General features: G+C 49.0%; 1 protein-coding gene across 1 annotated transcript in view; it reads left to right on the plus strand.

The window, feature by feature from the left end:
• Nucleotides 1–13002, plus strand: part of PLXNA2 (plexin A2) — a 221766-nt gene that overhangs the window by 16976 nt on the left and 191788 nt on the right. The window contains exon 2 of the mRNA XM_054449421.2: nt 9424–10691. Within this exon, the coding sequence (XP_054305396.1) occupies nt 9459–10691 (1233 nt within the window). The 5' untranslated portion in view covers nt 9424–9458. The remainder of the gene's footprint in view (nt 1–9423; nt 10692–13002) is intronic.

Below are 13002 nucleotides of genomic sequence, written 5' to 3' on the forward strand. Positions count from 1 at the left end.
GGGCTTCCTGAGATTCCATTTCTTCATCTGTGAAATGGGGATAGTCATGCTCACCTTGCAAGCTAATCACACAACTATGGATAGCATATACAGGGCATGTAGCATAGCATGCCATGTAGCAGGTGGTTAATAAATAACAATAATAGTAGCTACTCTTCATTGTTTTTTTTCCAGAAAATAAGTGAGAGTTGCTAGTAATTTGCTACTCGTGGTCATTAGAGTATGAGGTCTCTTAACATGAATCTTGACTTGGCTTAGCAAAGCCATATGCCTACTTTTATTTCCTTTTCCTGCCTTTGGAAGGAGCCTGAGAATTCCTTTTTTTTGTCCTTTAATCCCATAATGTCTACCAGAACAGCAACTCAATTGATAAGACGGTTTAAATAGGGTCCTGTTAGAATCAGGGAAGAGGTGGGATGACCTTTCTCGGACTCCCTTAGCACAGAAGGCTGGAGTGCTCCCATGGCCTGCTTCTCCTAGCATCAGAGCCCTGCTAATTTGGAGAAATTCTTTCTGACCCAGTGGGGAGGTGGCCATGGCAAAGCAGGGCTCCTTCCTGACCCTCCCCCAAAGGGGGTTGAAGAGGGCAGAGCCTAAGGAAGGGGGAGCAGGGGATGGGGTGGCAGGGAAGGCAGCTGCTTGAAATTGATTGCTCTTGTAGTTTAGTTTATACCATGCGGCTCTCTCAGCTCTGCCCGGGTGGCGACCTTTAGATAATAAAGGGAATTCTGGGAGATTTCTGACAGGCCCATGACATATGGGGCAGGTCTGCAGGGTCAGGCGGTGTATCTCCCTGCTCCCGGCCCAGGGTAATGAATCTTGTTTTGACTTTGCAAAGCCAGCTCAGCCAGTGCCCCAGAAAGAAACAGAGCCCCCGCCAGCCCCTCAGATGAGTGCACATCTTGGAACCCTTCATAATTCAGGGATACAACTCCAAACTTTTATAGCCTGTGAGTGGAGAGGACAAACACTACATGTTTTGCTAAGGCCCTGGGAGAGCTGGTGTGGTTTCCAGGGCTCAATCAGAGCCTACTGGGAGACCTGGGGAAAAAAAAACAACAGAAATCTCTCCCTGATGTTAAAAGCAGTGGTCCCAGGACAGGGCTTGTGCCTGGAGGAGGAGCTGGGGTGGGAGTGGGAGAGATCTCTCCTTGGGGTCTCGCAAGTGGCAGATTCACTCTTCTGGGCAGGAGAAGCATAAAAAGGGTAGGGTCCACTCTGAAGGAAAAGCAGAAATCAGCACATCCTAATTCGCATCCCAAAGCTATCAGGGGCAGAGCAAGTAAGTTCTCCGGGCTACTGTTTTCTGGGCTGGGTGAAGGCAGCAGGAGTCAGCAGCTCCTGACTGTTGATACCTGCCTATCTCTGCAAATTTGCGTGTGCGTGCACACCCATACCCCTCTTCTTTAAAAGAACAATTCCTGAACCATGAAGTTTGAGTGCCTTTCTCCTCCCTGCTGTATTAGTTTGCCAGGGTTGCTGTAACAAAGTATCACAGAGCAGGTGGCTTAAATAACAAAAATTTATTTTCTCCAAGTTCGGAAACTGAGAAGTCCAAGATGAGGATGTGGGCAGAGTTGATTCCTTCTGATGGCTGTGAGGGAAGGAGCTGTTCCAGACCTCTCTTCTGAGCTTGTAGATGGTCAGATGAGGATGTGGATGTCTCTTTACATCACCTGGCCTCTGTGGGTGTCTGTCTCAGGGTCCACATTTCCCGCCTTTTTATAAGGCTCCACATTTCCCCCCTTTTTATAAGGACACCAGATCACACCGAATTAGAGCCTACCCTAGTGACCTCATCTTAACCTGATTACCTCTGTAGAGACCCTGTCTCAGGGATGGGTGCCATGGCTCACACCTGTAATCCCAGCATTTTAGGAGGCCAAGGCTAGAGGATCACTTGAGCCCAGGAGTTCAAGACCAGCTTGGCCAGCATCACGAAACCTCATCTCTACAAAAAAATAAAATAAAAATTAGCCAGGTGTAGGCATGTGCCTGTGGCCCCACAGATCCCTGTGGTTCCTAGGGCTGATGTGGAAGGATGATTTGAGTCCAGGAGATGGAGGCTGCACGGAGCTGAGATCGTGCCACTGCACTCCAGACTGGGAGACAGAGCGAGAACCCGTCTCAAAAAAACCAAACCAAAACAACAGTAACAAAAGACACCGTCTCAAATAAGAACACATTCTGAGGTACTTAGGGTTAGGCTTCAACACAGGAATTTTCAGGGGACACAATTCAGCCTTTAACACAATCCGTTGCTTTCTTGCTAGTACCCAGCCCCTGCACTTGTGCCTCATTACCCTGCCTCTGTCCACCATTGCAGAGATGGAGGGTCCCTCACTGTTACGCACATATGTAAGATCCAAGGGCCTTGTCCAAAGCTGAGAGCTGCACACAGCTCCTCTCTCACAGCCCCTGCTGCCTCACTGCCTGGAGTATGGGTTCTTTCCTTATTACTGATCGGGATTGTGAGAGCCTCCCCAAATTTCCATCTCTTACTCTTTGGTTATTGGAGCATGGATGTAGTTTATCCTACCTGTGAAAGGAATCACATATATGAAGATAAGCAGGAGATCCACCTTCTCATAGTAAGAGATGGTGACTGGGTAGAAATTGTCACCCAAATTTGTCTTGACACCTCCTGGAGGGGCCACAGTGTCATCTGTGTCACCTTCTCAAAGAAGGCTGCCAAGGGTGCATGCAGGCAGAGACCTGTTTTCCTCCCCTCTCTCCTCTCACCTTCCTTCTTCACTCTGGGGCAAGGTATAGCCACTTCACTTCACATAACCGCACAGAGTCTAGGGAAAAAATGACATTCGATTAATGAAGCAAACGCAGCTGGTACAGAAGTGACATCTAAATTGTTCCTTTGGTCCTGTTATTTTCCGTAGGAAATTCTTTATCTCCTCACCCCCCTCCCCCTTTTCCCTTTAAATCGCGTGCATAAAATATACTAATAACAATCTTCGGTGTCTGTGCATGAGTGACAGCTGAAATAAGAAAAGACTAATCGTACCTCCTGCAGCCCTGTCACATGGAGATTAAATGAGTCTCTCTCCCCACCCTCTCCCTCCTCCCCACCCCCTCGCCCCCACACTCTCCTCTCTCTTGGTTCTCAATGAGAATCATGGGCATTTGAATAATAATATTATAGACGCCATCAGGGTGACAGTGGGGAAAAAATCAGCTCAAACCCATGATTATTCCTTCACTCTAATAATTATTTAAATACCAGATAACTCCTTTCACTCTAATTGAGGCCTTTCAGCCGTCGGCATTACCCAGGGCTTTTGCGATCGCCCTCTTGCTCACCTTGTGCTACCCAACGTGCCTGGACTACCTCTAAGGTCGGTGTTAGACAGAGCAATGCTCAGAATGCTTACACGTACAGCTGCACAAGGGATATGAAGACAGGTCGTTCAGTAGCATTCCACCCAGGGGGACAAGATGGGGCCTCAGATTCTCACATTTAGACAATTTTATTCTCACAGAAATCTTAAACCAAAAGGAGCCTTCTGAGATCATTGGGACCAATCCCCTGCCTCTAGGTAAACTGATTCCTAGGCAGCTTCCAGGAAAATTCAATATCAGAAAATTTCAGAATCTCCTTGGCAGGATGCTCTGGAGATCTTCTCTAGACAGAATGTCCCCCTTAATATCTAACTTTGGTCCCTTCTACTGTAGCTCTAACTCTTTGGGAAGAAGGAGCTTTCTGTGCATAGACTAAATCTGACCTGTCCGTGGGGTTGTGGCAGAGGACACCATAGCCCCCAAGTTACAGCATAGGTGACGGTCCTGAGTGTGACATTTGCCTGGGCCTGCCTGGGCCTAGAGGAGGACAGAAGCAATCATTCTCCCCAAGGGGGAAAGGAGCCATTTGGACATGTGTCTTTCATTCATTCTGCCCCTTAATCCACTCCTCTTTGAATCTGCCCTGAGCACCACCTCGTTGTCCAGGCCAAATGCCACACTCACTTCTGCGTATCAAGGGGCTACCATCAAAGGTATCTACTTTCCCCAAAACAGGACAGCCTGAAGGCAAAACATAACTAACTCCCAGGACCCTTCCACCTACAATGGAGGGAGTGCCTGCCTTTTTGTCACGAGGTCTGGGTTCTGACTGTGGCCTATTTCTGACTCATTTTGAGTCGCCCTGGTCAATTTGTTTCCTTTCTGTGGGCTGTGGTGTCTTTCATATTAAAAAAAAAAAAAAAACAGTGGGTTGGAATAATCTTATAATCTCCCTCAGCATTCATCCAAAGTTCCTGCTTTAAAGGCACTACTCATTAGAAGGAAGAGCTGAAGGAGAAGACAGACTCCTCTCCATCATGGGAAAGGAAGGAGGCTAAGTGACTTCCAACAACAGCTGCTAACTTCCCTGATTTCACAGCCCTCATTTTCATGCTTATCTTTTCCCTACCACCATCTGGCTCCTCAGGGTGTGTGAGCTCCCTAGTAGGTGCAGTAGTAATAGTAGGCACCCTTTGCTGTTATTGTTATGAAAACTATCAGCTCCAGGATGGTGCTGGAGGTGATGATGATGTTGATGACAGGGTTGTTAGGAATGGAGTTAGTGGCGACGGTGGAGCTACAGATGGGCCCACGGGTATGAGAGCTACTAACAAGAACTTTGACTCAATTTGGCAAAATCGTATTTCAAATCTAAATTCTCTTTCCACCAGCTCCTTTTGCTATAAGGGGAAGCCAAGTGAAAACATAGAGGCATGTGCACCCAGATCTCCTGAAAAGGGCAATAGGAGAGGGTAGCAGGGAGGAGAGAATCCTCTACTGAGCTGAACTGGAAATGCCTGATTGTCATTTCTTCCCTGCTTTGCCACTGACGCCCGCAGCAGCTGATCAGGAAGGTGTCAGATGCCTTCACTAGCTGTCACTAACACCTGCCTCCTGAATCCTGATCGGGGAGATGGTGTCATCAGGCCCTCCACATAAAATATTTAGTGGCACTTGCTTCCCAAAGAGGCAAGCGTGGCCTCTCCTTGGCATCAGGAACGCTCCAAGTTACATGTTCTGGGAGACTCTGTTGTTCAGGCGAGAGTCCTGGAGCAGCATACCTGGTTTGAGACTTGGAGTAGGAGAGAGGGGAACTGGTAGAACAGAAACTAGGCAAGTTTTGGCTCTTGAGAATGCATGTGACAAGTGACTTCACGCACTAGACAGAGAGGGATGTGACAGAAAGAAGAAAGCATCATTATTAAGAGAAAACTCCTGAGGTTGACACTAGCAGAAAATTGGGGATAGGAGGAAGTCATACTGGGTATGCAAAGTCATATGCATGTTTGTTTACCAGTGTCTACCAAACTGAGGATGGGAAATTCATTCTAAGACAGATGATGGGATGGATGGAGGTGAGGAGCTGGAAATAATGACAAATAAATTGCTAATAACAAAGGCTAATGTATCTTAAACACTTAAGATGGCCATGAACTGTTCTAAGTGCTTTATATGTATTAACTGATTTCATTGTAATAATCCTATGATGTAGCCACTAGTACTAAACCTATTTTATGTAGATAGTTAGATAACATCATAGAATGGCTAAGTACCTTGACCAAGTGTACACAGCTATAGTCTCCATTTGCTTCCAGGCACCTAAGTTCAGAGCTCATGCATTTAACTGTTATATCACACTGCCTCTCACCAGAGGCACAAAGGTGGGCTCCGTCCCCCCTTATTCAGAATGTGGATAGAAGGCCTGATCTTTGCCCGCTGGGCTCTGCTTGGAACAGCCACTTAGTCACATCAGTTTGGCACAGAAAGATGAAGGCTCTCAACATGCCCTTGAAGTCAGCTGTCTTTATGAAGGCCACACTTCCAAGGTGGGGTGCAAACCTCCCCTCACTGCAGGAGACTGTGCCTCCTCTTGACTCCAGTGTCCAGTGACAGCTGCTCCCAGGTGGGCGGTCCCTGAGTCCTGTGAGATGAATTCACTTGGCTGGTTATCAGGAGTGGCCTGTCCCAAAGCAAATGCTCCATGAGGGTGAGAGGAAAACAGCCCAGCTGGAGTGGTCTGTTTAGAACTACTGGCCTGAAAAAAAAAAAAAAAAAAAGCTCCTGGCCTAATCAGCCTCTCCAGGTTGGAGCAAAAAACCTCAGCTGCTATTGGAATCACAGACTCCAGGAACTGAAGGAACTAAGCTTCGAGGTAGCATTTTATCTGAAAAAGGAAATCTTATAGGTTGACTAATTCAAATACCTTTTGTTTTAAGATCAAGAAATAGGCTCATGGAAATGCTCGACTGGTCTAAAGTGAGTGACACTGTAATTCATGAGTCACACAGGCAGAATGTGAACCCAGGGTTCCTGAGTCTCCCACCTTTCTTCCTGCCCTGTGACCTCATGCCTTCTAAACATCAGGACAGTTTTCTCATGCTCAGTCTAACTCTCAGGATCATGTGTTTCCACCAGCCTTCCTGCAGTCTGTGGAGAGGCTATATTGGGACTTGTGCAGTAGTATGACAAAGAAGATCACCTTGGATCTATTTCTTTCCCCTTGCCACATGCTTCCCAAACTGAGCTCTGTCACTGGGTCAGGGAGGCTTAGGGATCAAAGGCACACCCACAATGTTCATCTCATTGTGGGTGGGAAAGGAAGAATATAAGCAAAAAGAGAAGTCAAGAGCTGTGGCAGGATTTCAGAAGTGCCATCTCCTGTGGAGTCTTCAAAGACAATAACAGGCCAGGTGCAGTGGCTCACGCCTGTAATCCCAGCATTTTGGGAGGCCAAGGCAGGTGGATCACAAGGTCAGGAGATTGAGAGCAGTGTGGCCAACATGGTGAAACCCTGTCTTTACTAAAAATACAAAAAAAAAAAAAAAAATTGGCGGGTGTGGTGGCACGTGCCTGTAGTCCCATCTACTGTGGAGGCTGAGGCAGCAGAATCATTTGAACCAGGGAGGCGGAGGTCTCAATGAGCTGAGATCATGCCACTGCACTCCAGCCTGGGTGACAGAGCAAGACTCTGTCTCAATAATCGTAATAATAACAAAAACTAACATAAGTTAAGTGCTCACTGTGTGTCTGCAACCATGCTAAGAGGTTGGTCTCTATATTGTCTCATTTACTGTCATGACAACTTGAAAAGTACATACTGTAGTTATTCCCATTCTGTCAGAAAGGGACATGAGACTTGACTTGCCTCAAATCCCAAATTTGTTCCCAAATTCTGTCTAACAACAACAAAAGCCACTCACTATTCAAACTGTGTCTTGGGAGGATACCAAGCAGGGAGGTGAGGTGGCTGATCTTAACCGCATACTAAGTCCTTCCATGTTATCTCTGCTACCAGGACCCCCTTCCTCCCCTCGCGCCTCCTCAAGGAGGAACCACTCTCCACCTGGAACCCAAGGAGATTTTCTTCCCAGAGAAGGGCAGAGAATGGCCTCTTGCAATTCCCCATCCAGCTGGAGAATTTAAGGATTCTGTTATTTCCTTTCCACAGCTCCTCTTCAGGAATTCACGTCCTGCTACCGGCCTCAGGACATAGCTAAAAATAACCTTTGGTTTCCAAACTGAAAGCCCTGTCTGTTGGGAGGCTTTGCCGGTGTGCGCCTGGGGCCGGAAGGGCTGTGTCGGAGTAGCTGAGGTCAGCCTGAGTCTAATGCCGGTGTTGCCTTCCTCTTTCCAAGGAAGCCCAGGGCCTCATGAGTCACCCCGAACACCCTGGGGGAGTCGGGTTGGAGGAGGGAGTTAGGTGGGACCTACTGTGGCCCCACGGTGGCTGCCAGGCCGAGGATGCAGAACTGAACAAGAGGAAGGGTCGTTCCTAAAGAAACTCTAGGGGATTCTCTAAGTGGTGTCTGTTCTAATCATAACCCAATCCAGCCAGAATGGGGAGTTGAGGGAGAAAGGCCTCTCCTAAGCTGCCTTGGAGCAAACTCTTCATCCTTCGGGTGTTTCCATCCCTGCCACCTTATGTGCCCAGAGTTCTGTCTGGACTTGCCTGAGAAGGTTGCTGGATGATCTGTCCAGTTGAGAAAAGCTTTCTCTGCCGGACAGCTCGCTACCTTCTCCTGGTGCTGCAGTCACTTCCCACTGTCCCTCTCCATAAGTCAGGACAGTACCTTGATAGTGATGGAACAGGCCCTGCTCTCTGACCTCCATGTCCTGCTCTCTGACCTCCAGGCTCTGCTCTCTGACTTCCTGCCCCTGGCCCAGCCTGCCCCTGGCTACAGGCTGTCCTCAGGAGCCCCACCTTGCCCCTCTGGGCAGCTTCCTTGGAACAGGGAAGAGTAAGCACCAAGGCTCTGGAAGCAAAGGAGCCTTAAAGCCTGGGAGTCAGGAGGCAGGGGAAGAGTAAAGGAGTCAGGGCTAGAGACTGGGCTTTGAGCATGGCCCACTGAGTCCCACTGGTGATTTCATGGATGCTGAAACAGTCAGGAGGCCCCAGCAGTGCCTGAAATGAGACTGAACCTCACCTCACCACCCTTTGCTGCTCCCCACATTCTCCCAAACCTGGTACCCCTGCGCCAGGTGGCTGAAGCTGGACTCAGCCAGCCAGTAACCCCTAGCAAGGAGACTGGTTCTCTGTGTGTCCTGGCTTCCCATGTGCTCTGCCTGCAGAGAGGCAGAGGTTGAAGCAATTTCCTGAGGACCTGGCTGCCTGGCAGCAGCTGGGCGTCCACCTTGAGAAGGATGGGGGGATCTCAGGAGATCTGCCTGTCTCCCGAGGCTTTTCCGGCTCCGGAATGGCACATGTGGGAATCCCAGTCTTGTTGGCTACAACATTTTTCCCTTTCCTAACAAGTTCTAACAGCTAGTGATCAGGGGTTCTTCTTGCTGGAGAAGAAAGGGCTGAGGGCAGAGAGGGGCACTCTCACTCAGGGTGACCAGCTTCTTGCCTCTTCTGTGGATAACAGAGCATGAGAAAGTGAAGAGATGCAGCGGAGTGAGGTGATGGAAGTCTAAAATAGGAAGGAATTTTGTGTGCAATATCAGACTCTGGGAGCAGTTGACCTGGAGAGCCTGGGGGAGGGCCTGCCTAACAAGCTTTCAAAAAACAGGAGCGATTTCCACTGGACTGGGATAAGACGTGCTGGTTGGGTGGAGAAGACTGGATTTAGTCCTGACATCGAATTGACTGGCTGGGTGAACTTCAACAGCCTTTTAACCTCTCTGAGAGATGAAAACGATGGCTTAAGAGGCCAGAAATAGAGATGCTTTGTGAAATAAAATTTTTAAAAAAGCAAGTATTTTATAGCGTAAAGCCTAGAGACCAAAATAGATAACAGGATTCCCTGAACATTCCTAAGAGGGAGAAAGTATGTTAAAAATAGAAAAACCAAAATTCAGAAGGAGGAGACTCACAGAGCTAAACCAGGATGGGGACCCTGGGTCAGGCTAGCCTCTTAGCTCCTCCCAAAACTTATTTTTGGTCTGACCACTCTGCCTTATGTTTTGCAGAATCATGTGAGGGCCAAGCGGGGAAGGTGGAGCAGATGAGCACACACAGGAGCGGTCTACTCACCACCGCCCCTCTCAGCATGGAACAGAGGCGGCCCTGGCCCCGGGCCCCGGAGGTGGACAGCCGCTCTGTGGTCCTGCTGTCAGTGGTCTGGGTGCTGCTGGCCCCCACAGCAGCCGGCATGCCTCAGTTCAGCACCTTCCACTCTGAGAATCGTGACTGGACCTTCAACCACTTGACCGTCCACCGAGGGACGGGGGCCGTCTATGTGGGCGCCATCAACCGGGTCTATAAGCTGACAGGCAACCTGACCATCCAGGTGGCTCATAAGACAGGGCCAGAAGAGGACAACAAGTCTTGTTACCCGCCCCTCATCGTGCAGCCCTGCAGCGAAGTGCTCACCCTCACCAACAATGTCAACAAGCTGCTCATCATTGACTACTCTGAGAACCGCCTGCTGGCCTGTGGGAGCCTCTACCAGGGGGTCTGCAAGCTGCTGCGGCTGGATGACCTCTTCATCCTGGTGGAGCCATCCCACAAGAAGGAGCACTACCTGTCCAGTGTCAACAAGACGGGCACCATGTACGGGGTGATTGTGCGCTCCGAGGGTGAGGATGGCAAGCTCTTCATCGGCACAGCTGTGGATGGGAAGCAGGATTACTTCCCGACCCTGTCCAGCCGGAAGCTGCCCCGAGATCCTGAGTCCTCAGCCATGCTCGACTATGAGCTACACAGCGATTTTGTCTCCTCTCTCATCAAGATCCCTTCAGACACCCTGGCCCTGGTGTCCCACTTTGACATCTTCTACATCTACGGCTTTGCTAGTGGGGGCTTTGTCTACTTTCTCACTGTCCAGCCCGAGACCCCTGAGGGTGTGGCCATCAACTCCGCTGGAGACCTCTTCTACACCTCACGCATCGTGCGGCTCTGCAAGGATGACCCCAAGTTCCACTCATACGTGTCCCTGCCCTTCGGCTGCACCCGGGCTGGGGTGGAATACCGCCTCCTGCAGGCTGCTTACCTGGCCAAGCCTGGGGACTCACTGGCCCAGGCCTTCAATATCACCAGCCAGGACGATGTACTCTTTGCCATCTTCTCCAAAGGGCAGAAGCAGTATCACCACCCGCCCGATGACTCTGCCCTGTGTGCCTTCCCTATCCGGGCCATCAACTTGCAGATCAAGGAGCGCCTGCAGTCTTGCTACCAGGGCGAGGGCAACCTGGAGCTCAACTGGCTGCTCGGGAAGGACGTCCAGTGCACCAAGGCGGTAAGGAGGCACACACCTCGCTATGCTCCTGCTCCATGACACAGGTTCCAACCTTCCTGTCCATGCCCTGGGGCACATCTGCTCCCACACCACCATGGACCTGAAATGAAAGAGGTTTTCAGACTCAGGTTATCAGGTGGTGACCAGTAACGCAGGGTCTTACGTACACCAGATACTTGGGATATGTGTGTTGATTCGTTGTCATTTCAAATATATGTATTGAGTGCCTACATCACATCAGGTGCTATTGTAAATGCTGCAGGCTTCAGCTGTGAACCATACAACCCTACAAAGCTCACTGCCTTCATGGAGATTACATGCTAGTTGGGTGAGACAAATGAACACATTTAGTTTGCCAAATGGTGATAATGGTTATAGAGAAAAATAAACAGGAAAGGGGGAGGAGAGGCAGTAGCTGAGAGGACTGACTCACTGAGAAAGTGGTGTCTAAGCAAAGACTGAGGATGGGAAGAAAGGGAGCCACGCAATTGTCCAGAGAAAGCATTCCAGAGAGAGAAAGGGTGAGGAGAATGTGCAAAGAATTCAGGGCATGCCTGGAGTGTCTGAGGAACAGTAAGGAGGCCACTGCAGCCAGATCAGAGTATGTGAGAGAAAGAGCAGCAGGTGATGGGGTCCATCAGAAGTAATGGGGACCAAGTCATGTACACACAGAGCTGCCACTGTGGTTCCCGGTGAGGGAGTCAAGTGGAGATCGGAAATCTAAGTCAGAGGAGAGGGAAGGGAGTCTGGCTTGACCAATTGATGGAAAACTGGAGAAGAATCAGGAGTGTGGGCAAAGGCAAAAGAGGAGAGGATGAAAAGCTCAGAATCCAGACCTGAGGAAAGCAGAGACAAGAAAATCAGTGGCAAGCACTGCCCTGTCAGAGGCTCATGGTGCTTCCATCAAAGTATTCATGATCCACTCTTCCTTCCATCATTCATTCAACCATTCAACCATCCATTCATTTATCCACCCATCTCTCCTGCATCCATCCCCTTTCCTTCCCTCCTTTTATTCTCCTATCCATCTCTCCCTCCTTCCTCCTTAGCTCTCTCCCTCCATGCATCTCTCCATCCATCTATCCATCCATCATCCATTCATCCATCTATTAATCCATTTACCTATCTCTCCATTCATCTGTCCCTGATCCTTCTCTTCATTCTTTGCTCCATCCCTTCATCCCTCTCTTTATCCACTCATCCCTCTTTTTTCTCCCTTAGTCTATGCCTCTATATCTTTATCTATCCATCATCCATTTCTCTACCTAGCCCTCCATCTATCCATTCATCCCTCTCTTTATTCATCCACCATCATCCATCTACCCATCCCTCCATTCATTTACAAGTAGTATTGAAGATCTTCTGAGTACCTGGCACTCTACTAGGCACTGGGGATGCAAACATAAAAAGACATGATCGGCTGGGCGCGGTGGCTAACACCTGTAATCCCAGCACTTTGGGAGGCTAAGGCAGGCAGATTGCTTGAGCTCAGGAGTTCGAGACCAGCCTGGGCAACATGAAAAAACTCCGTCTCTACAAAAAATCCAAAAATTAGCTGGATGTGGTGATGCACACCTGTAGTACCAGCTACTCTGGAGGCCTGATCATGGGAGGTGGAGGTTGCAGTGAGCCAAGATCGCACTACTATACTCCAGCCTGGGTGACAGAGTGAGACCCTGTCTCAGAAAAAAAAAAAAAAAAAAAAAAGACATGATCACTACTCTCACAGATCTTATAATCCAGTAGGGGGAAGAGAGAGAGAGAGAGCTAGAGACAGCTGGCAACATAATGTAGTGGCTCAGAGTTTGAGCTTCTGAGACAAAAGCCAGGCTTCAAATTCCATCTGTGTTTCTTCCTGCCTTCTTCAGAAGCACCTTAGCATCTCTACATTCTCATCTGTGAGATGGAAATGGTAATGCCTAGCTCATGGGATGATCACATGAGATAATACATGGAAAGATTAGCACCATGCCTGGAAATGTTAGGCTTATCATTACACAGGGAGTTAACAGGGAGTGTGAGAAGTGCAAAAGTAGGTTTCTTGTACACAGTGCTGAGGGCTCTGGATCTGCAGCCTAGAAAAAAATATATGAGACCAAGGGGCCCATGTGGCTACCTTCTGAGTACTCTAAATTGAAGGTACCTGCCATTGGGACAAAACACCAGTACTTGAAGCAAGAAAACGTCATTCCAAGGCTACGCTTCTATTCCTGTCATCATTTGCTTGGTGTGGTAGAAGAGTCGTGGTTAAGGCTTTGAAGTAAAACAGATGGGGATTAAAAATCAGTCCTACCACTTACTCCTTGTGTGA

This window comes from Pongo pygmaeus, chromosome 1 (assembly GCF_028885625.2).
Source record: "Pongo pygmaeus isolate AG05252 chromosome 1, NHGRI_mPonPyg2-v2.0_pri, whole genome shotgun sequence".
Lineage (NCBI taxonomy): Eukaryota > Metazoa > Chordata > Mammalia > Primates > Hominidae > Pongo > Pongo pygmaeus.